This window comes from Podarcis erhardii (genome assembly GCF_964252035.2).
Source record: "Podarcis erhardii genome assembly, chromosome: 1".
Classification (NCBI taxonomy): Eukaryota; Metazoa; Chordata; class Lepidosauria; order Squamata; family Lacertidae; genus Podarcis; species Podarcis erhardii.
This window is the reverse complement of record NC_138497.1, coordinates 31,076,466-31,100,461: the sequence shown is the minus strand read 5'-3', so window position 1 is coordinate 31,100,461 and position 23,996 is coordinate 31,076,466. Positions and strand designations below refer to the sequence as shown.

The 23,996-nt window shown below is 46.9% G+C and overlaps 1 protein-coding gene across 2 annotated transcripts in view; it reads left to right on the top strand.

Annotated features, from left to right (window-relative positions):
• Positions 1–3,202: 3,202 nt before the first annotated feature.
• Positions 3,203–23,996, top strand: part of ESRRB (estrogen related receptor beta) — a 163,882-nt gene continuing 143,088 nt past the window's right edge. For both annotated transcript variants that reach the window (XM_081863527.1, XM_081863528.1), the window contains exon 1: positions 3,203–3,499. In XM_081863527.1, the coding sequence (XP_081719653.1) occupies positions 3,498–3,499 (2 nt within the window). In that variant the 5' untranslated portion in view covers positions 3,203–3,497. The remainder of the gene's footprint in view (positions 3,500–23,996) is intronic.

Genomic DNA, 23,996 nt, shown 5'->3' with positions numbered 1-23,996 from the left:
CATATATGCTCTTGACCACTTTAACCTGCAGAACTGACATTGTTACAGGTGCCAGATAGTACTAGTTCTGCACTTAATGTTATGCAAGTGGATGTTACCAACTGGTAGTAATGGGGGAGAAATGAGAGTCCAGTAAATTTTCTTTGGGGGTTGTTGTTATTAACTATATTTGTTAGTCTCTGATGTCACAGCTTCTAGGCACCTAGGATACAATATTCAAATGATCCAATATTCTCATGTAACAAAGCAACTGAAAATCAAGAGATGAACACAGAAGCAAAGCACATTTTTGCAAGCAATTGCCCCTAATACAAGGCATGCTTGCATGCTATTTTCACAAACTTATGAATTTATTTGTTTATATTCCCTAACCATTATGCACACTTTCCCTTGATATCTGCACTAGAGAACTGCATTGCAAAATTCAGAGAAGGGTGATTTGGGAAGGACAGCTGCATTTTCTGTCCTGTATTGTTTCGGAAAGTGTAAATTAGCTAGGTGTGGGTCAAAATGCGTTTCTCTACCATCCCTAGCTGTTAACATAACTTGGCAGTGGTTTAACCAAAACAAATTCCTTCCAGTAGCACCTTAAAGACCAACTAAGTCAGTTCTTGGTATGAGCTTTCGTGTGCATGCACACTTCTTCAGACACCTTGGCAGTGGTTTCTTAGGGTTTTAGGCAGGAGTCTTTCCAAGCCATACCTGGAGATGCCTGGCATTGAAACTGGGACCTTCCAGTGAACAATGGTCCCAAACAAGAAGGGCTTGTCCCAAACAAGAAGGGCTAAACCACACTCATCCTTCACTGTGCTAGTTGCAGATTTCCAAGGCTTTCTTTAGCAACCATTCACCATTCACTAGCCCTGCTACAGTTCCATTGTATAAGTGCTGAGTTAGAGTGGGGGGCAGCGACCAGAACTTTCACCAGGGTGTGGCCACTCACCTGCCCTGTGATTGGTTCCATTGCTGCTTCTTACCAGGAAGTAGAGGCGGAGGGGCAGTGAGGTTGGCATGGTGCAAATGTACTGGAGGGACTGGCTCTGCTGATGTGCTTGCACTGTGCTGGCTTCACCTCTGTGCCACTACCCCTCCACTTCCCAGGAAGCAGCAGCAATATGACCAATGGGAGGTCACGTGATTGGTGCCGGCCCACTGCACCCATATACATACTGTACTCAGAATTCTGGAATAAGTGATACCTGAAAAAAAAATTGGTAAATCTTGGCTTTTGTTTGGGGTGTGTATATGTCCTGGGAGAGGGCATTCTCTGTGGCAGCCCCTAAACTGTGGAATTTCTTCCCTTCAGAGTCGGTGCATCTGGCAACTTCATTGTGTAGCTTTTCTCATGTGCTGAAAATGCACCTTTTTATACTGGCCTTTGACACCATATCTCTCTCTATCTGGATCTACTCTATTCTTCTTCTTATAAATGGTTTTAATATCATTTTTTTAAATTGCTGCAATCTGCCTTGGGACCTTATAGTGAAGGGCTGGAAAGAAATCCAATAAATAATGAAATAATACCTTTGAATAATGATATAAGCACTTGTGTATTGTTGTCTCCTCCCCTTAGTTGGTACTTCCCCACCCATCATAAGTTCCAGAAACCTGAGGTCCATTCTGGGCATGCCTACAGGTGTTTGTTTCTTTGTGCCGAAGCACTTCTTCATTATTATTGTTTTAGTTGAAACACAAATGTTCCACTATATCAGATTAGTACAAAATAGCACACGTTGCTCCAAGCCAGGAAACCTGTTGTCTGTTGTGGGCATTCTTGAGATGTTCATTTAGATGGGCACATAAACCTTATATCAATTTTTTTAATTTTTGAAGTGTAAGTTTCCTAATATTCAAGATTTGCACAAAGTGTTGTTCCAAGTCAAGCAAGGCTGCTGCTTCCTTTTCTCCTCTTTTCCTTCCCTACTTCCTGAACCTGCAAAGGGAATTTTTTTTTTTAATACAGCTGTTTTGCGCAATAGCTCTTCTGCACAAAAGAGCTGTTGTAAAAATTTTAAAAAATACCGGGAACCGGCATCCTTTCCTATGGGCAGATAGAAGCAAAATTGAAATAGGGGGTGTGGTGATAGATGGAAACACACAATGCACTCCAGTACACTCCCAGTTGAGTAATTTTATATTGGTTTTACTCCTCCCTTTTCCCCAGATTAAGAAACTGTGGGCCGCCACTTGGATGGAAATGCGAGCTATGCCCATGTGGACAAGGCACATGAAGCTTCAAATCCACATTAAACTCCTGTATTCCCAAAGGGGATGTAGCATATTCTCCTGAGTTCTCATTTCAGAAACCTGAAAAGACTTTCAAAACTGGGTTTATTGCAGCTCCCAACCAATTGAATTTCTCTCTTTTGCAACCAGCTTAAATACAGTCAATAAAATTAGGGGCAGCAAAAGAATATTGGTGGCTAGTAGACACCAAGGTTGAGTATCTCTCGCCTTGCCTCACATACTATCTGAAGAAGTGTGCCTGCACACGAAAGCTTATACCAAGAACAAACTTAGTTGGTCTCTAAGGTGCTACTGGACAACTTTTTTAAAAAAATTAAAATATATTTTGACTGCGTCAGACCAACCCGGCTACCTATCTGAATCTGCCTCACGTAGTTCATCCTCAAGGATTTGCCAGGTCATTCAGAAAGCCCCCTGTCACTGGGCCCTCCAGTAGCTCAGCCACCTCCAACTTTGGGTTAAGATGTTTCCCTGGACACGCTTGGAGCAAAATAACGGAATCCGTAAAAGTTTTTCCAAAAGCAAAGGATGCAGAACCGAGGCTAGAAAACACTTTAGGCTGGGAAGTCTTTTATGAGGAGAAAATGTTAGCAATACCCTGGCTGTGTTTTCTGAGCTGGTACTCTGGAAAGAGAAAAACTCTCGTCTTTGGTCGAGCAAAGCATCCTGCCTTACTTTGGCAGGACCAAGTCCAGGTATCTATCTCAACACAGTTCTGGGAAAAGAAACTTTTCAAAGCCGGGCCTGGAATCAGTACGCACACAATTTGGAAAGCGTACGCCGACTGTATCAGGGGCCTTAGCCTGAGACTTAGAGGACTCTGATATTGGCTGGTCCTTTTGTGTTATTCATATATTGGATTTTGTTCTTTTCGCTTCCCTTGTTTCAAGTTGCTGTAAAGCTGCTGCGGAAGCAATTGCTGCACGCTCTCCCTTTGCTGTGCCTATGGGTGGCTACGGGGGGCTCCTCCCTGTATGCATTGTGGAGCAGCTTTTGCTGCTATGCCTAAGACCTGCTTATTTTTTTTTCCTTGTCAGCTGCCTGTTATATCAATCACGGAGCTGGAATCTATTTATAGGTTGGGACTCAGAGTACTGTGTCCTTAGTCACAAAGAGACACAGAGACGCAGAGGGGACTCCCGGCTAGTGCAAGCGGAACCAAAAGATATTTAATCAGCAATTAGAAACACCTGGGAAGGGGGCAAAGGAAAACCAACCTTGGTCCTGAGGTTCACCTCTCAACCTGAATCATGTAAGTACCGAATTTCCCACCTTTTATTGGGGGAATTGGCTCCCCCCCTCGCTTGCATCAGTCCTTTTATTTGGACTTGAAATTATGGGAGCACGTATTTTAGCCGAACTAAAGTGTGTGTGTGTTCTCACATTTTTTGAGGAAGGCTGGCAAGTTTATTTCGGAAGGCAAAACAAATGTCATTTAATCATGAGGTGTTTTTCATCCCAAAGCAAACAAATGAAAGTTTGTGCTAGATAGTATTGTTTAGAGAGTGCAAAGAGTTGTAACACTGCTGCTGCAAGAAAGCCAGTGCACAACAGTGTAACTCTGTTTAAGGGCTTGTCAAGGTGAGAGTTCTTCTGTGCCTCTAGCACTGATATCAAGTCTGAAAATAGGAAAAGTTCGGCAACACAGACATATTTTTTTTGCACCTCAAACTGTTCATGGAAAACTTTGGTACAAATGTTCATTAATGCATCCATGTGGAAAAAAGGGTATTATGGAATGCTTTTTGCCTCTGAAATTTCAGTGTGTGTGTTTAAAAAATGTTACCTAGTTAGTACAGAATGTCTCGACTGTGACTAAAGAAACACAGATGACTTTGGGAAGACAGTTTAGTGATATCGGTGTCAGTCTGGTCAATGCGTTGTATTTATGATTAGTATTTAGAAGCTTGCCTTGAGGCATTCCACAGACAAAAACACCCCTTTGCAACTTGTCTCTAGTAATAGCAAAAATGTGGATTATCATAAACTGTAAAAAGTGCTAAGAAAATCAGTAATTAGTATTTGTTCTTCATGCAATTTTGGGTTTTATTTTGGTAAACCAATGGGTATATAGTGTTATCTATATTGCTGTATAGTTCCAGAACAGAAATTTGTCATTTTGGTCCTAAATAAAATTCTTTATTAATGCATATTCTCAGTTGTTGCTTTTAATATCATCTTCCCCACCTCATAAAGATTATACCGTTTAGCTTCTCAGTCTTTTATTTTGTCTTACTTTAAAATGATCTCAAAAATTGATCTGGCAACTTTTTGTTGAGAGAATTGAGTTAATGTTTCGAATTTAGTTCCATGAAATGAATTACAGTTGTAAAATACATTTGAGAAAAATTATTTTCTTTACTTTAAGCGTAGAGATGGTTTGCATAAAATGCAATGTAATGATTGATAGTAGTTATTATGTGGTTAGATGAGGGGAATCTGTTTTGAAAGCGATCTTTTTGAGTGAATGTATACCACAAAGCTGTTTCCTTTTGCTGTACAAAAGCTACACAATTTGCAAAATTCTGTAGCTTACAAATGCATTTTATAGTTTGGTGTAAGAAAAAGCAAACATATTCCTGAAAAGTTTGTGACCGGCATCATAAAGCCCTCTGGTTGTTGGCACAATCAAATGGGGGTAAATGTAACTTCTGATTTAATGTAATGGAACACAAGTTCAAAATGTTTCCGATGACCATTTAAACTCAAGATGTATTTGGAAAAGAATCCCTCTAAAAACAAGCAAGACAGCAACTTGGTAAAATACTTAATTTGCATTTGTTGTTGCTTTTATGCTTAGAAATCAAATGACTTTGCTCTCTGTAAATCTAGTTTATGTTGGCTTTACATTAAGTCCATGCATTCCTTCCTTGTTTTCTGTATTTCATTCTTCAGTTGTGTGAGCAGAGGCCAGATTTTCCATGAAAACTAATGAATTAGATCCTCTTGAAATTCTTGGAGAAAGGAGTGGTTTTGCATTCTCAATAAATGCACAAATTATACCCCAGTACCCCTTTATGTGCACTTAGTCCCATTACAGTCAATATTTTTATTGACGTGTACATTTAGCAGTTTAGAATTGTAACCCTAATCTCTTTCCCACAAAACATTCAAACTTCTATGATGCCTCTTGCAAACATCCATTCTACAACTTCTCCTCCTTCCTCCTCCTCTTCTTCTTCTTCTTCTTCTTCTTCTTCTTCTTCTTCTTCTTCTTCTTCAACAACAACAACATGTTCGGCATATGTATGAAAAGTAGTTGGACTCCCCCTATTTGTATCTGTGTGTTCCATCTTGTTTAGCCAAAATATATATCCCCCCCCCCCCGCCGACCCAAACATCAGCTGCTGTTAGCAGAATATGGAATGCTCTTTTTTCCCATGTTTGGGTAGTTAGTTTATAGATAATGGCGGAACTCTGATATAGTAAGCGAAAGGTATGATGCTATTAATTTGTTCCTGCTTCTTTAACAGTTATACTCGCACCAGTAACATATCAGAATTTGTTTCTCAGATGAAGTTTTTTTGGGATTTTTGAGGAAGGGCATACCATGCTCAGCCCTGCGTGACTTATCTATGCTTGCAAAGTTACGAGGGATGCTATGTGGTCTGACCACGTTGCCAACCCCTCTTCTTTTATTTCGTTTCATCACTTCATAAATGCTGTGTGCCAAGGAGGCTCTTGTACAGGTGTGTGGAATGCATCTGCCAGGAATATATGCCTGGGAGCCTCAGGTGATGGAACTGATGCTTGGAAAGTGAGAGGAAACAACTAGTTTTACTTAAATTATAAATCATTCACCTGATAAAATAAGTAAATAAGGCCTTACCAGCCCAGTTGTTGCTGGGTTGTTTTTTAAAGAGATCGTGCTTATTTAGCTTCCTTCTTTTATCTTTTCAGACTGACTTTTTATCATCTCTCAATTTCTACATTACATTATGCTCTCCATCTTTTTATCAACCCCTCCTTTTTCTTTTTCTGGAAAACACATTTCTTTCTGGCACAGAAAATAAACTCAGATTGCTGGTAGTTATGTTAATCTAATTCAATCCTCTGTGGGTTAGAAGTGAAATTCTAATAGTGGAGCTGTTGAGGTCTTTTTTGTTAATGGCTTGGGGATTACATTGAGTTAAAGGCTCATTTCCTAATCAAACAGAGAGGGAGAGAGTGACTCCGAATATTTATGAGTCTCCCAGCGCGAGTTAAACATTGAACTCCAAAAGCAGGATCTCAGCGCAGTGGAAAGAGTTAAACCCCCTCAGGGCTGCTGTGGAAAAAAAAATTGAAACCAGTTAAGCCATTAGCATTTTCAACTGCTGTACAACTTCAGTTCTGTAGAAGGGGGTGGGGACGGTGAGGGAGAATAATCATCTGGCAGTGTTAAAATGGATGATGCCGTGAGATATTTAAAACAAAGTCAGGGGAGGCTTCCAAACAGTTTCCCTGCAGATGGGCAAAATGTTCATGGTATGAACTGTGAAAATCTGGCAGAAGCTACAAATAAATGATCATTTAAATGGTGAATGCGTGAGAAGGAGGGTCGCTTCTCTGCTGGCTTTGAAATAGCTCTGCACTTCTTTTTCAACGCACTCATTTTGGTTATCATCTTTGACTTCTTGCCAACTCCCTTTTCTTAAGCAATTGAACAGCTAGCCATAAATTGTGCTACTTTTGTAAGATGCATGTAATGTGTTACTTGTGGAGAATTTCACAACCACTTCAGCATGTGGTGGTTTGGTGATGAGTTGGCTTTCACAACATGGACTGTGCTTGGTGGACAAACAGCTGTATTCTACTGATCTTGCATGTTCATTGGACAGTCCCTACCTATCTATGATGCTGGGGTCTCTTGGGATTGGTAATGGCTGGAATCTCCCAGATTGTATCATTCCAGAAGTGCCAATGTGACCAGCTTATAGAGCTGAACCTATGGGATGGAATTAGACTGGTTGTTCTGTGAATGGAAGGACTGCTTCTGTTTGTGGAAATGTGTCAGAGTCCCCCAGAGAGAGGTTCCTGCTCTGATATCTGGATGTTTCCACAGGTAGAAGGCTTGTTGTTGTTTAGTCGTTTAGTCGTGTCCGACTCTTCATGACTCTATGGACCAGAGCACGACAGGCACTCCCGTTTTCCACTGCCTCCCGCAGTTTGGTCAAACTCATGTTAGTAGCTTCGATAACACTGTCCAACCATCTTGTCCTCTGTCGTCCCCTTCTCCTTGTGCCCTCCATCTTTCCCAACATTAGGTTCTTTTCCAGGGAGTCTTCTCTTCTCATGAGGTGGCCAAAGTATTGGAGCCTCAGCTTCAGGATCTGACCTTCCAGTGAGCACTCAGGGCTGATTTCCTTCAGAATGGAGAGGTTTGATCTTCTTGCAGTCCATGGGACTCTCAAGAGTCTCCTCCAGCACCATAATTCAAAAGCATTAATTCTTTGGTGATCAGCCTTCTTTGTGGTCCAGCTTTCACTTCCATACATCACTACTGGGTAAACCATAGAAGGCTATTTTCGCCAATTCCTTTTCCCTTCTGCAAACCCAAATGCTCCTCACACTATTCCCGAGGGTCCCCCAACACTCTGAAGCAGATTTGGGGGGGGGAGTGTAGGGAGCTGCAAATCTGCAAACCTTTGGCCCCCCTATATGTAGACTCCAATTCCCATAATCCCTGAACAATGGCAATGTTGGCTGGAGCTGATGGCTGTCGGAGTCCCGCAAGATCTGGAGTGCTGCAAGGTCTCCATCCTGCTCTAGCCCCCTTTGCTGAGGTCTCAGGGCCCCTCCACATGTCCTTCTTATTGAGCATTCATGGTGATTTGTGTTCATGATGCTACTGGGACAGTTATCTATGACCCTACTTCCAATACCGTTTGCAGCTACAGAAGTTTCGGGGTGGATGTAATGCTTAATTTCCAATCAGTGAATTTCCCATAACATCCTCCTGAAATCCTATAACTTTTTATATCACAAATGTTCCAGTTTTTTTAAAATAAAAAATTCTATTAATTTACTAAATTTATATATTTAGGGAGTGACCATTTTAGGCACATCCACTTGATGTGTGATCACTGACACCTGATTACTTTTGGACCTGGAAGAGGGCAGAAAGGGGGCGGAACAGGGTGCAACAGGGGCAGGGCATGCTTATGCATGTTCCGCTGACATGCGCAGGGGCTGGGAACAGAGCCCTTGCGTGAAATGGCCACCATCTGTATATGTATTTAGTCCCAATCTTGTTTGTGCCCCCTCCCCAAACAGCAATAAGACAATCACACTAAGAAAGCAATGTTGTGGGGACTTTGCCCCGAGGTGGTTCTACTCTTGATCACCACTTCCCTTATGCCGCCTCCTTCCAAAACAGATAGCAGGTGATCTGGATCAGGGACCACTGTTTTGGAGGAGGAGCCGAAATGTTAACACTCCCTTCTCCCTCTGGCATACGGGTCATGTATTAGTGGGCAATGATAGAATTAAACATGGCTGGTAAGTCTCTTCACCGACGACTGTAACAGAAGCATGTCACTTCAGTTCTCAATCTGGATTGGGCTCCTTGTACCTGCCATGTGCTTCAAGAAGAGTCACTCACACAACTGCTAATTCTGTCACTGAAATGCAGAGGGAAGATGTCGATCAAATCAATGCGTACCTCCTGTCACTGAATCTCAACATTACTAAGTGTTCACCAACAGATATTCTGAATTAATACCACCTTCCTAGTTTTCTTGCTATCCATGTGAGCAGCAGCCAATCCCCCTTAGTAGATCTCCTTGGATTCTTCTCTCACTAATTTCCATGGTACTACACAGCATACTCTTTTTCTCTTGTTACTTCTACTCCTTTTTTTTGCAAGCGCAGGGGTTTATTTTGGTGTTTGGTTGTAAAATTTCCTCCAGTACCGTCTAGCAAAGCATGCTTTCCCCCACTCTGCGGCAGTGTATAAACCCAAATTGTGAAAAATATACCATAAAGGTGCACTCAAATGGTCTGCTGCTGGTGTTTATCTTGAGAAACACTCAAACTGAAAAGTTTCTATTTTTTTTATTAAAAAAAATCTGATATTTCCCTTCTTGAGAATTGAAGAAAGTAATATTTCCTGTTTTGAAATCTTACAGATCCTTTCACATGGGTCCATGCTCTCATTTACTGAAATATTATCCCTGAAATTGGTGTGTGTGAAGATATCTAACTGGAGTATAAGCTCTTAAGGTGTTTTTTTAGTAGTGCATCACATGGAGCCCTACTATCAAATCTATTACAAGTATGAATTTCTACACTTATAGCACAATCCTATGTTTACTTAAAAGGGAGTTCCAATGAATTCAAGGGAGTTTACTCCCAGGTCAGTGTGTATAGGACTGCAAAGTAAGATATATTGTGCAGCAAAGCAACTCAGGATGATTGATAGGAGTGCCATTGGTCTTCCAGGTATTGCAGGACTCCAGCTCCCATCAGCCCCTGGCAAGTGGGGACAATTGTCAGGAATTACAGTGGTACCTCGGGTTAAGTACTTAATTCATTCCAGAGGTCTGTTCCTAACCTGAAGCACCACTTTAGCTAATGGGGCCTCCTGCTGCCGCCGCGTTGCGGAGGACAATTTCTGTTCTTATGCTGAAACAAAGTTCTTAACCTGAAGCACTATTTCTGGGTTAGCGGAATCTGTAACCTGAAGCGTCTGTAACCTGAAGCGTATGTAACCCTAGGTACCACTGTATTAGAGTTGCAGTCTAGAAACACCTGAAAGTCCACAGGTTTCCCACTCCTGTACTTTTAGGTCCAGTCCAAACACTAAGGCAAGTTGAATGTGCTAACCTTGGGCATATTTGCCTCTTGGCCATGTTTGCCAAACCTGTCCTAATGAGCCTTCTGTAGTAGCAGCTGGAACTTCAAATTATGCCCAACTTGCATCTCCTACTCCTTCCTGCCTTCCCCCTTGTGGTGTACGCCAAAGTGTGTTGCGATATTGCATGTTGTGTTACTCTGTCCCCACAAGTGGCAGTCAATGGAGCGGAGTAAGGGTTGGGGAATCTTATCTTTCATTACACAAGGATAGCCCATCTCACAATTCCCTTTGCGAAGCTGTTGCCTGCAGTGACTGTAATGGACAAAAGATGGAATTGCCATTTGGAAGCGACTCCTATCAGTTCTGTTGAAGCTCCCTGGAAGAGTCACAAAAACAGCAAAATGACATTCAGGCACAGGGGGCCGGGGATGAATTTTCACTTGGAAAGACCAACGGACCCGGGGAAAAGAGCTTCCTCTTGGTCTCAATGTCACTTTCCTGTGTTGTCAGCAGAATTCTGGTATCCCTTGAGCAACTTTATAGTCCAATGGCTTTTCCAGTAGCTTCAAGAAGCAAAAACACTTCCCTCTACTCTACTGAGCCTTCCCCCTTTGTTAGAGTTTGTGCTTTGAGCCAGAGAGGGAGAGAGAGAGAGATGGAGCTTTAATGAAAATTCTGCAATTTAAATATTTTTCTTCACAAGGCATGTATTTTCTTCATTCCTATGGACTAGATTAAAGGTAAAGGTAAAGGGACCCCTGACCATTAGGTCCAGTCGTGGCCGACTCTGCAGTTGCGGTGCTCATCTTGCTTTATTGGCCGAGGGAGCCAGTGTACAGCTTCTGGGTCATGTGGCCAGCATGACTAAGCTGCTTCTGGTGAACCAGAGCAGCGCACGGAAACGCCGTTTACCTTCCCACCGGAGCGGTACCTATTTATACCTATACTTTGACATGCTTTTGAACTGCTAGGTGGGCAGGAGCAGGGACCAAGCAACGGGAGCTCACCCTGTCATGGGGATTCGAACCGCTGACCTTCGGATTGGCAAGTCCTGGCTCTGTGGTTGAACCCACAGCGCCACCCACGTCCCCTATGGACTAGATTAGGTGTGAAAAGAGGATGCCTGCAGTCACTTTCCATAAGGCTTCACACTCCAAGAGAGTCGTAGCCACAGTACGTTTGTAATTTGAAGTCATCACACCCACTGCCTGCTTGGAATTTTGTTACAGCATATGAACCTTACTTTGGAAGGTCTCTGTTATTTCTCTTCTGATGCTCCCTCTTCCCATTTTATCATCACAACAAGAGGCAGTGACTGGCCCAAGGTCACCCAGTGAGCTTTATGGCCAAGTGGGGATTTGAACCCTGATCTCCCAAGTCTTAGTCGGACACCTAACCACTACGCTGCACTGAAGGGACCATATGCAAGAAGAGTTTGACAGGTAACCATGCACAGGATTGCAGTCATGCCCCATAAACTTAATTACAAGATTTTATTTGTAGTTTGTTTGTTTTGAACGTCTATTGTTTTTAAGGTGGAGTTTAAAAGCAATGTGTTCAAAAAGCAAAATATATAAAATCCAGATGGCAGAACTCTGAATTTTGCTTGTTGGAATGGCAGTTCACAATTGTTGAGAATTGCCCCCCAAATGTGTTCACACTCACCTATAGGATACTTGGTTAAGAATCTGAAGTGAACGGAAATGACCGGCAGAATCGGAGACCTGGGAGAGGAAGCAGTGGAAGAGGATTGGAAGAAATTCAAGGACTATCTTCAAAAACATTGTAAATTATATGAGTGTTAAGAAGGATGAGAGATTTGAAAATAACAGGGCACCATAAAGTTAGCTGAAAAGATTATGAAAATGAGTGAATTTCATGAGAAAGATATACTTTGAATAAATACTATCTTAAAACAAGGTATTTAAGATTTAGATAAAAATATTCAAAGTTAGAAGAAAAAAAAAGAAAAAACGAAGAAAAGATGGTTGTTATAAGATGTAAAATTTTATGTTTGTTTCTTTTTGGTTTGTTTTCTGTTTATTCTGGCTTGTTTTTTGTTTTCTTTTTTCTATTGTATTAATAAAACTCTTAATATTTTTTTTTTTAAAAAAAGAATCTGAAGTGAAAAGCAAATTGCCACTCCGTTGAAGCCCGTCCATTGCCCAGAAACCAAGTTAGTGCACAGCATTCACCACTGCCTCAGAGGCTACAACCATGCATTTACCAAACGAAGGCATCCATGATGCTATAACTGAATCAATCTCATATTCACCCTTCTGAATGAAGGAGAAACAAAACACCTGCAAGTGAACGGACAAGAAGATAAAAATATTTCCCAATTCTGCTGCTGAAACTTACTGATGTAAACGTATCTGGCCTTTCACTATTCTTTTTAGTCTTATCATGTGCCATCTTGAGATGGTTTTAAAATTAAGCTTGTGTGTTCCTAATAGGGTTGCTACCTTTGGTTGGGCAAAATACGGGACAGGTTGGGCAAAATAAGGGACAGGTTGAGGTGGGGATTGGGGGGCACACACACACTCTCATGGCATTAAATCCTCCCCCCTTTGTGGAGTGGGAAGGGTTCCCTGCATTTGTCCTCCCACCACCCTCAACACCCTGGCTCCGTTCCTCCCCTTGACTCACATAGATGAGCAGGAGCCAGGGGTAAACGGCTGGCTCCCATGGGTGATGTGAGCCTCAGCTCCAGCCTCTTACACATGCTGGCATCAGAAGAGATTCAAGTGCGGAGGAGGGAGGAGGAGAGGGTGGCAGAGGGGGCCAAGTGGTGGTGGACCTGCACCATGCTAGACTGGCAGGCGGCAGCTGAGGTAGAGCACTAGTGAGAGGGAAGGAAGGAGAAAGCAAGGGAGGGGGAGGAGGTTGCCCTTTTCCCTTCTCTCTATTGTCGCTCAGGCCGGGCTTGTCAGCCGCACCAACAGCAACACAACCACCATTTTGGGCTGGCCAAGCTCAAATACGGGGGGAAAGGCACCTCGTTCGAAGTCCAAACAGGACAGGGTACACTTTTGTCCAAAAACAGGGCAATCCTGGTTTTTTAGGGACATGTGGGGACCCTGGTTCCTGAGCTTAATGACTTTAAGATCTGTAACTGAATGGCTAGGAAGTTGAATTGACTGTATGTCCCCCGGACAGATTCTTGACTCATGCCTCTGAAGATGTAGGCTCTGTACCTTTCGGAAATAAATACATGTGTTTGATCTTCTGAGTGAGGAATAAGGAGAACTTCTGTGTGAGCTACCACCAGAATTGCCAATGCTTATCAGAAAAATCCTCACCATTCCTATTTCTTCCTGTACACCAGACAGTAATTCCCATGCCTTTATAGGATAAAGACCTTTCTGTGGTCAAGCATGGGATAAGGAAGGCTCAATCATATGGCTCTTCATCACGGAGATAAGCAGATATCTCAGGAAATTGATCTTAATGTTACAGCTAGTAAGTTCATCCAGAGAACAACAATTAGAAAAAATATAATCAACGTGAAAGAAGTCTAAAAATGTGTGTAAGTGCAGGATTAATCATAGAATCATAGAATCATAGAATCATAGAATCATAGAATCATAGAATCATAGAATCATAGAATCATAGAATCATAGAATCATAGAATCATAGAGTTAGAAGAGACCACAAGGGCCATCGAGTCCAACCCCCTGCCAAGCAGGAAACACCATCAGAGCACTCCTGACATATGGTTGTCAAGCCTCTGCTTAAAGACCTCCAAAGAAGAAGACTCCACCACACTCCTTGGCAGCAAATTCCACTCTCGAACAGCTCTTACTGTCAGGAAGTTCTTCCTAATGTTTAGGTGGAATCTTTTTTCTTGTAGTTTGGAACCATTGCTCCGTGTCCGCTTCTCTGGAGCAGCAGAAAACAACCTTTCTCCCTCCTCTATGTGACATCCTTTTTGTGCTGGACCCGGGGGAAAGGTACCTTGAGCGTAGTCTGAGTCCACACGAAGAGGGGCGAGGTCCGAGGCGGAGAGCCGGGCGGGGAACAGGAACGCTGGAACAGGAGGCCGAGCAGGGTACAGGAACACCGGATGGTCAGGAACAGGAGGCCGAGCAGGGAACAGGAGCACCGGATGGTCAGGAACAGGAGGCCAAGCAGGGATCAAGAACACAGGAAGGTCCAAAGCCAACAACGACGTTGCTCCCGCAACCTGGGACCGGGCTGACTGGGCTTTTATCCTCTTCTAAGGCCAGGGGCGGTCCCGGCCCCCAGGAGCCCCGCCTCCTCTGGCCTTAAGGCGAGCACTCCTCCTGGGAGCAACCAGTTCCCTTCGCCTCTCTGCCCTAAGCCTCTGCAGATCAGGAGAGGCCGAAGGGTTACTGGGCCCTGGAGGAGGCTCACCTGTAGCCACTGAGTCCTCAAGCCCCTCTGGGGCCTGAAGGGTTTCACCTGGGGCCAGCTCCTGGTGCTCTGCCACAGGTGCAGGCTCTTCAGCATCTAGGCCTTGCCCCAGTTCAGCCGGCCCTGGAGGCGGGGACTCCTGTGCAGGCTGGGATTCCTCTGGTTCATCCTCTGAATCGGAATCCCAGGCCATCACACCATCCCCCCTCCCAGGCCCCCCCCTCAACCGAGGGTCCGGACCCGGCTTGCCGGGGTACGTCGCATGGAACTCTCGGAGGCAGGCAGGTGCGTGGACGTTGGCCGCTGGTTCCCAGGAACGGTCCTCCGGTCCGTACCCCTTCCAGTCAATGAGATACTGCAGCTTTCCCCTGCGGTATCGGGAGTCCAGGATGCGTTCCACCTCGTACTCAGGCTCTCCCTGAACCAACACTGGCTGCGGTCGGGGACGGTTCGGGTGGAACTCGTCGGGTGGGGCCACTGGACTCAGAAGGGACCTGTGGAAGACCGGGTGAACCTTCAGGGTTGCGGGTAACCGGAGACGGAATGCCACAGGAGAGACTTGGTCCAAGATAGGGAACGGGCCGGTGAATCGGGCGTCCAACTTCCGCGAAGGTCGAGAAGGGTGGAGGTGGCGAGTGGAGAGCCAAACCAGGTCACCGACGCGAAGTTCCGGCCCCACCTGGCGGTGGCGGTCGGCCTGGGCTTTGTACGCTTCCTTGGCCTGGTGCAGTTGCTCCACCAAAAGCTGTTGCTGGGACTGGAGCTCTTGAAGCCACTCCGTCACCGCTGGGACCGCGGATGCCGGCAGCACATCTGGAAACAGCCGTGGATGATAACCGTAACTGGCCTGGAACGGGGTCTGCTGGGTGGACGCATTCACCGCGTTGTTGTAGGCGAACTCTGCCAATGCCAGGTGGTCGACCCAGTCATCCTGCTGGTAGCTGCAGTAACACCGGAGGTACTGCTCCAGCACCGCGTTCGCCCGTTCCGTCTGGCCATCGGTCTGTGGGTGGTAGGCTGACGAGAGGCAGACCTCTGTCCCGAGGGTCTGGTGTAATGCTCGCCAGAACCGGGATGTGAACTGAACGCCCCGGTCGGACACCACGCGCTCAGGTAGGCCATGCAGGCGGAAGACATGCTGAAGGTACAGCTGAGCGGTTTCCTTGGCTGTGGGTACAGATGGGCAGGGGGCGCAGTGCACCATCTTGGTGAAATGGTCGGAGAAAACTAGGAGGCAGGTACAACCACGAGACGGGGGTAAGTCCACTACAAAGTCCAACGAAACCGTGTGCCAAGGGCGCGGTGGAACTGGCAATGGCTGAAGTAGGCCGGGGGGTCGCCCGGTAGGGCCCTTGGCGCGCCGGCAGACATCACAACCAGCAACGTATCGAGCCACGTCAGCCTTCAGGCGGGGCCACCAAAACTCACGACTGACCAGATGGGTGGTCCGATACCGTCCAAAGTGCCCCGCTGCTGGGGCATCATGGGCCATCCGGAGAACCTCCAGCCGCAGTGGCCCTGGCGGGATGTACAGACGACCGTGGTGCAGCAGAAGGCCCTGATGCAGGACCAGCCCCGGATACTGTGGGCTGGACCCTTCAGCCAGCTCCTGGAGTCGTTCCTGGGCCCAAGCGTCGACCCGCTGCTGTTTCCGCACCCGAGCCTGCAGTGGCTCCGCCTCCTGGGTGGCCAGGAATGCAGCTGGAGGTAGGATCGTGGTGGGTTCTGCTTGCTGTACCGTGTCTGAGTTGTCTTCAGGTTTCCGGGACAGGGCATCCGCCTTCTGGTTCTGAGAGCTAGGGATGTAGCGGATCCGGAACTGGAACCGGGAAAAGAACAACGCCCACCGGATCTGTCTTTGGTTCAGCTTGCGGGTGGTCTGGAGGTACTCCAGGTTCCGGTGGTCGGTTCTCACCTCCACCGGATGTCGTGCCCCCTCAAGATGGTGGCGCCAGACCTCAAAGGCCACCTTGATGGCCAGTAGTTCCCGCTCCCACACAGTATAGTTTCGCTCCGCTGGTAGGAGCTGGCGGGAATAGAAGGCACAGGGTAAGAGTGGCGCTTCAGGTCCATTCTGTTGAGACAAGACGGCACCGAGAGCCGTACTGGAGGCGTCGGTCTCCACCACAAAGGGTCGAGAGGGGTCAGGATGTTGTAAGATTGGCGCCCTCTGGAAACAGGCCTTCAACCCCTGAAACGCCTCCTCTGCCTCCTTGTCCCAGGAAAACGGCGTCTTTGGGCGCAGTAGCCGGGTCAACGGGGTGGTGCGATGAGCATAATCTGCGATGAAGGTCCGGTAGTAGTTGGCGAACCCCAGGAAACGCTGTAGGTCCTTGCGGTTCCGGGGTGCCGCCCATTCTCGAACCGCTGCCACCTTCCCAGGGTCCATCTGCACCCCATCTGGAGAGAGCCGGTGTCCAAGGAAGTCCACAGTCCGCTGATGGAACTCGCACTTGCTGAGCTTTGCGTACAAACGGTGCTCCCGCAAGCGCTGCAGCACGGTCCGGACATGTCCCTCATGGCGAGCCGGGTCACGGGAGTAAACCAGTATGTCATCCAAGTACACCACCACGTACTTGTCTAACAAGTCCTGGAACACGTGGTTGATGTAGCGTTGGAACACAGCAGGCGCGTTGCACAAACCGAAAGGCATAACCAAGTATTCGAACTGCCCGTACCGGGTCCCAAATGCTGTCTTCCACTCATCCCCGGCTCGGATCCGAATCAAGTTGTAGGCCCCCCGGAGGTCCAGCTTGGTGAACACCTGTGCCCCTTGCACCCGCTCCAGCAACTCCGAGATAAGGGGCAAGGGGTACCGGTCTGGGATGGTAATTTTGTTCAGGGCTCGGTAATCATGGCAAGGGCGAAGTTCCCCACATTTCTTCTTAACAAAGAGCACTGGTGCCGCGGTAGGCGAGGTGGAAGGCCTAATGAACCCACGCTCCAGGTTCTTGCGCAAGAAGTCCTGCAAAGCCTCGCGCTCTGGCTCTGTTAGAGAATATAAGCGACTCACTGGTAAGGGCGCTCCGGGCTGGAGGTCTATGCCGCAGTCAAAAGGCCGATGCGGCGGCAGCTGGTCTGCCCCCCGTTCCTCGAACACGTCCTGGTAGTCCTGGTACACGGCTGGGAGCGTGGGTGCTGCCTCCTCCGTGGGCGCGGCCGCCAGCGTCTCGGATTGAGCATGGGAACATGGGTCTGGGAAGTGCACAGTCCGTTTGACCCAGTCAATCTGAACGTTGTGAGCTTCCAGCCAATCCATCCCGAGCACGAGGGGGAACCGGGGCATAGAGGCAATGTCCAAAGTTCGCAACTCCCGGTGCTGCTGGAGACACAGGACCAGGGGCTGGGTCTCCTGAGTAACGGCTCCTGAACGTAGAAGCCGTCCGTCAATTGCTTCCACCTGGACCGGTTCTGGCTTGTTCCGAAGTGGCACCTGATGATGGGCAGCAAAAGCAGCGTCCATATAAGAACGGGTTGCTCCTGAATCCACCAAAGCATGGGTAAGAATCCAGGGCCCACCTGGAGGGTATAAACGTACCGGAACCATAAGATGTTGCAAGTCCATTGGTGCGGGCCCATTCTGCGCTGTTTGGGACCCCCGGTAGCTAGGGCCATCAGCTACTGGGGGTTGGCGGTTTCCCTGCGGCTGGCGTTTCTCAGGGCAGGACCGAGCGTAGTGTCCACTTCCGCCACAGTAGAGACATAGATTCCCCTCCCGACGCCGCACCTTCTCTGCGGGGGAAAGGCGTGGCCGCACTGCCCCGAGCTGCATAGGCTCCTCCGATAACTCAGTTGTGACCGTGGGGCTGCCGGAAGAAACTGGTGCCGAGAACTGGAGGTGTCATCGGCCCTGGGCCTGGCGACGATCCTCAAGCCGGTCGTCTATCTGTAGACTCCGTTGAATGAGAGTGTCTAGCGTGGTGGGGCGTTCCATTGTGGCCAGCTGGTCCAGTATCTCGTCCGAAAGCCCTTCGAGATACTGGTCCCGCAATGCCGAGTCGTTCCAGGTCAAGTCCTGTGCCAACAGCCGAAACTCCGTGGTATATGCGGCCACCGTGGACTCGCCCTGTTTCAACTGCCGAATCGCCCGGTTGGCTTGACTCCCTTTCTGGGGGTTGCCGAACGCGGCCTCCAAAAGATTGCAAAACCCCGTATAGTCTGCCAGCAAGGGGGAGTCTTGCCTGAGTAGCGGCAACGCCCACTTGGCCGCCTGGTCCTTTAACAAACTAATCAAAAAGTGCACCTTGGTGCGGTCGTCAGGGAAGTTCCGGGCTCGCCCCTGAATATACAGCTTGGCTTGGGCGAGGAACATGGGAAAGCTGGCCGGGGCTCCATCAAATTTCTCGGGCAAAGCCACTGGGTACTTGCCAGGAGCCGGGGCGTCGGCCCCAGGAGCCGGTAGGGCTTCCAAGCGCTGCTGAAGTGCCGTAACCGCGTCGCTGAGCTGCTGCACGGTGTGAGTCAAGGCCTGGTTCTTCTGGGCCAAAGCCACCAGCGCAGCCACCTGGTCAGCCATGGCCTCTGGCTCTTCCCGAACGCACCCCAACGAAGGGGGAGTGCGGGTGTGGCGGGAGCAAACTGTGCTGGACCCGGGGGAAAGGTACCTTGAGCGTAGTCTGAGTCCACATGAAGAGGGGCGAGGTCCGAGGCGGAGAGCCGGGCGGGGAACAGGAACGCTGGAACAGGAGGCCGAGCAGGGTACAGGAACACCGGATGGTCAGGAACAGGAGGCCGAGCAGGGAACAGGAGCACCGGATGGTCAGGAACAGGAGGCCAAGCAGGGATCAAGAACACAGGAAGGTCCAAAGCCAACAACGACGTTGCTCCCGCAACCTGGGACCGGGCTGACTGGGCTTTTATCCTCTTCTAAGGCCAGGGGCGGTCCCGGCCCCCAGGAGCCCCGCCTCCTCTGGCCTTAAGGCGAGCACTCCTCCTGGGAGCAACCAGTTCCCTTCACCTCTCTGCCCTAAGCCTCTGCAGATCAGGAGAGGCCGAAGGGTTACTGGGCCCTGGAGGAGGCTCACCTGTAGCCACTGAGTCCTCAAGCCCCTCTGGGGCCTGAAGGGTTTCACCTGGGGCCAGCTCCTGGTGCTCTGCCACAGGTGCAGGCTCTTCAGCATCTAGGCCTTGCCCCAGTTCAGCCGGCCCTGGAGGCGGGGACTCCTGTGCAGGCTGGGATTCCTCTGGTTCATCCTCTGAATCGGAATCCCAGGCCATCACACTTTTATATATTTGAACATGGCTATCATATCACCCCTTAACCTCCTCTTCTCCAGGCTAAACATGCCCAGCTCCCTTAGCCGTTCCTCATAAGGCATCGTTTCCAGACCTTTGAACATTTTGGTTGCCCTCCTCTGGACACGTTCCAGTTTGTCAGTGTCCTTCTTGAACTGTGGTGCCCAGAACTGGACACAGTACTCCAGGTGAGGTCTGACCAGAGCAGAATACAGTGGCACTATTACTTCCCTTGATCTAGATGCTATACTCCTATTGATGCAGCCCAGAATTGCATTGGCTTTTTTAGCTGCCGTGTCACACTGTTGGCTCATGTCAAGTTTGTGGTCAACCAAGACTCCTAGATCCTTTTCACATGTACTGCTCTCAAGCCAGGTGTCACCCATCTTGTATTTGTGCCTCTCATTTTTTTTGCCCAAGTGCAATACTTTACATTTCTCCCTGTTAAAATTCATTTTGTTTGTTTTGGCCCAGTTCTCTAATCTGTCAAGGTCGTTTTGAAGTGTGATCCTGTCCTCTGGGGTGTTAGCCACCCCTCCCAGTTTGGTGTCATCTGCAAATTTGATCAGGATGCCCTTGAGTCCATCATCCAAGTCGTTGATAAAGATGTTGAATAAGACCGGGCCCAAGACAGAACCCTGTGGCACCCCACTAGTCACTCTTCTCCAGGATGAAGAGGAACCATTGATGAGCACCCTTTGGGTTCGGTCAGTCAGCCAGTTACAAATCCACTGAGTGGTAGCATAGTCAAGACCGCATTTTACCAGCTTCTTTACAAGAATATCATGGGGCACCTTGTCAAATGCCTTGCTGAAATCAAGGTAGGCTACATCCACTGCGTTCCCTTCATCTACCAGGCTTGTAATTCTGTCAAAAAACGAGATCAGGTTAGTCTGACATGACTTATTTTTCAGAAATCCATGCTGACTATTGGTGATCACAGTATTCCTTTCTAGGTGCTCACAGACTGTTTGCTTAATGATCTGCTCCAGAATCTTCCCTGGTATTGATGTCAGACTGACTGGGCGGTAATTATTTGGGTCCTCTCTTTTCCCCTTTTTGAAAATAGGGACAACATTTGCCCTCCTCCAGTCTGCCGGGACTTTGCCTGTTCTCCAGGAATTCTCAAAGATGACTGCCAGTGGTTCTGAGATCACATCTGCCAGTTCTTTTAATACTCTTGGAAGCAGTTCATCTGGCCCTGGAGACTTGAATACATCTAAACTAGCCAAGTATTCTTGTACTATCTCCTTAGTTATTCTGGGCTGTGTTTCCTCTGCTGAATCATTTGCTACAAATTCTTCAGGTCGGGCATTGTTTTCTTTATCGGAGAAGACTGAGGCAAAGAAGGCATTGAGGAGTTCAGCCCTTTCTGTGTCCCCTGTTTGCATTTCACCATCTTCTCCTCTGAGTGACCCCACTGTTTCTTTGTTCTTCCTTTTGCTACGAACATACCCATAAAAGCCTTTTTTGTTGCTTTTAACCTCTCTAGCAAGCCTGAGTTCATTCTGTGCTTTAGCTTTTCTGACTTTGTGTCTACACGTGCTGGCTATTTGTTTGAATTCCTCTTTGGTGGTTTCCCCCCTTTTCCATTTTTTGTACACATCCTTTTTTAATCTTAACTCAGTTAAAAGTTCTTTAGATAGCCACCCTGGCTTCTTTAGGCACCTTCCATGTTTCCGTCTCATTGGTATTGCCTGAAGTTGTGCTTTTACTATCTCCCTCTTAACAAACTCCCAGCCATCATGAACTCCCTTTCCCTTTAGTATTACTGTCCATGGGATCTCACCCAGCACTTCCCTAAGTTTTATGAAGTCGGCTTTCTTAAAGTCAAGAAATTGAGTCCTAGTATGCTTGGCTGCTCCTTTCCGCTGTATAGTAAACTTCAGAAGAGCATGATCACTCGCGCCTAATGATCCTTCCACTTCTACCCCACTAACCAGGTCATCAACATTGGTTAGGACCAGATCTAAAATGGCTGTTCCTCTTGTTGCTTCTCCCACTTTCTGGACAACGAAGTTGTCTGCAAGGCCAGTGAGGAATCTGTTTGACCTTATGCTCTTGGCTGAGTTTGACATCCAGCAAATATCCGGGTAATTGAAGTCCCCCATTACTACTATCTCCCTTCCTTTTGCATGCTTGGCCATCTGTTCCAGGAAGGCATCATCTATGTCCTCCGTTTGGCTTGGGGATCTATAGTAAACTCCCACAATGAGGTCCCTGTTATTCTTCTCTCCCTTAATTTTGACCCAAATGCTCTCACTTTGGCTTTGAGGTTCTAAATCTTGGATCTCTTCACAGGTATACACATCCCTGACATATAACTCCACTCCTCCTCCTTTCTTGTCTGGTCTGTTTCTCTGAAATAGATTGTATCCCTCCATTATTACATTCCAGTCATGGGACTTATCCCACCAGGTTTCAGCGATGCCTATTATGTCATATCTAGTTTGCTGTACCAAGAGCTCAAGCTCATCTTGTTTATTTCCCATGCTTTGCGCATTAGTGTACAGACATTGAAGTCCATTAATCATTTCCCCGTGTCTCTTATTTAAGGATTTTTTCCTCCCACCACTAGGTCTGCGTGCTGTTTGCTTCATTTGGTCTATGAAATTTGGATGATCCTCTTCATCAATTGATAGACTCCTACCTTCAAGAGCACTGTCTCCCTCCCCCACATTAGTCAGTTTAAAGCCCTCCTGATGAGGTTTCTGAGATTTTTGGCAAAAACATTCCTCCCAACCGTTGTGAGGTGCAGCCCATCGCTTGCCAGAAGTCCATCTTCAAGAAACTGCAGTCCGTGATCTAAGAATCCAAACCGTTCCTGTTTACACCATTTGCGAAGCCAGCTGTTCACTTCCACTATTTCTCTCTCTCTCCCTGGGCCACGTCGTTCAACTGGGAGGACAGATGAGATGACAATTTGTGCATTTAATTGCTTCAATTTCCTGCCCAGAGCCTCATAGTCTCTTTTGATCTTCTGGAGGCTATTGCTTGCAGTGTCAGTATTGCACCATGACCATAGGCATCTGGTTGGCCAAAGTGAGAACAGGATGCTAGACCAAATGGGCTTTTGGATTCATCCAGAAGGGCTCTTCCTATATGCTGCTACGTTTTTAAGTGTACAAAGCTATTGGAATTTGGAAGGGCGTGTGTGAAGTGTGACCTGAAGTGATTTCTTTAGAGCTTTATAGAAGAAATTCAGCCATAGTATCTACAAGGGTAGACAGCCAAAGGAGGCAGCGGAGCACTGATATAATGGATAGCAATACTTTTATTGAAGGAAGGTATATGCTATTTTATAGCACTTTTACTAAGTGCTAATAACATCACATATATGTTTATGTGAATAATCACGACAGTTGTTCTGTGAGTAGCAACTTTCTATTTTTATTTTTTAGAAAAGCAAGAGTTTTAGACTTAGGTGCACTTCCACATGACCATTTAGTGTGGATAGGGTACTGCTCAATGCATGCAGTTTTTGTGAAGCTTTGTCCATGTGATGATGTCCTCATAAAAACTCTGCTTTATATTATTTCCTCATTTAGTGAATTTTTTAAAAAAGCAAATCTGATAAGTATATCCCTTCCCCAAGCTGCAGAAATGCTAAATCCAGATTTAATTGGGGGTGGGAAATATGGGACGGCATTTTGATGTGGATGCTGCAATTAACGTGTGATGCCTGAGCAGCACCAAGTCCACAATAAATTGCTAAGCAAAAACGCCCTATGACAATACTGTAAATCTACCCTATTGTTTCAATTCAGTTTTCAAACAGAGCAAAACACTGACCTTCCTGCATATGCCAGGGATCAGAGCATTCTGGGCCAGGATGCAGCCCAGTGGTTTCATGGCAGAGCTTGGTGGCATTAGGGGGAACTTGCCAAGCTAGTCATGAAACCATTACAGTGGACATTCGCTCTGGATTGTTCAGTTCTGAAAATAGTAATGGTTTAGACCACACGTATTATCAAAAGAACTGCAATACTTTCAAAGCCCTTAATGTTATTGTGCAGAGGAGGTCTAAACTAAATTATAAGATTGCTAGTTTTCTTGACATTGTCTTGGCCTGGGGCAAACTGATCAAATGGGAGATCAAGGCTTCATGAGCTTTGCCGCACGATCTCTCTCTCTCTCCTCTTTCTCCCTCTCTTTTGCATCAGACATGCACAGTTGTTATTTCTTACAGTTCACCTGCATCCCTCCATGTTATGCTTCTGTTGCAGCAATGTTGCATTTCCTAGCACCCAGGTGACAATATTTTGCAACGAATAATTTGCAGAGTTCTCCCCACCCTGCCCTATTATGCAGCCATAATTGTTGAGATTGTTTTGTTGAATGTGGCTGCATGCACCCTTGT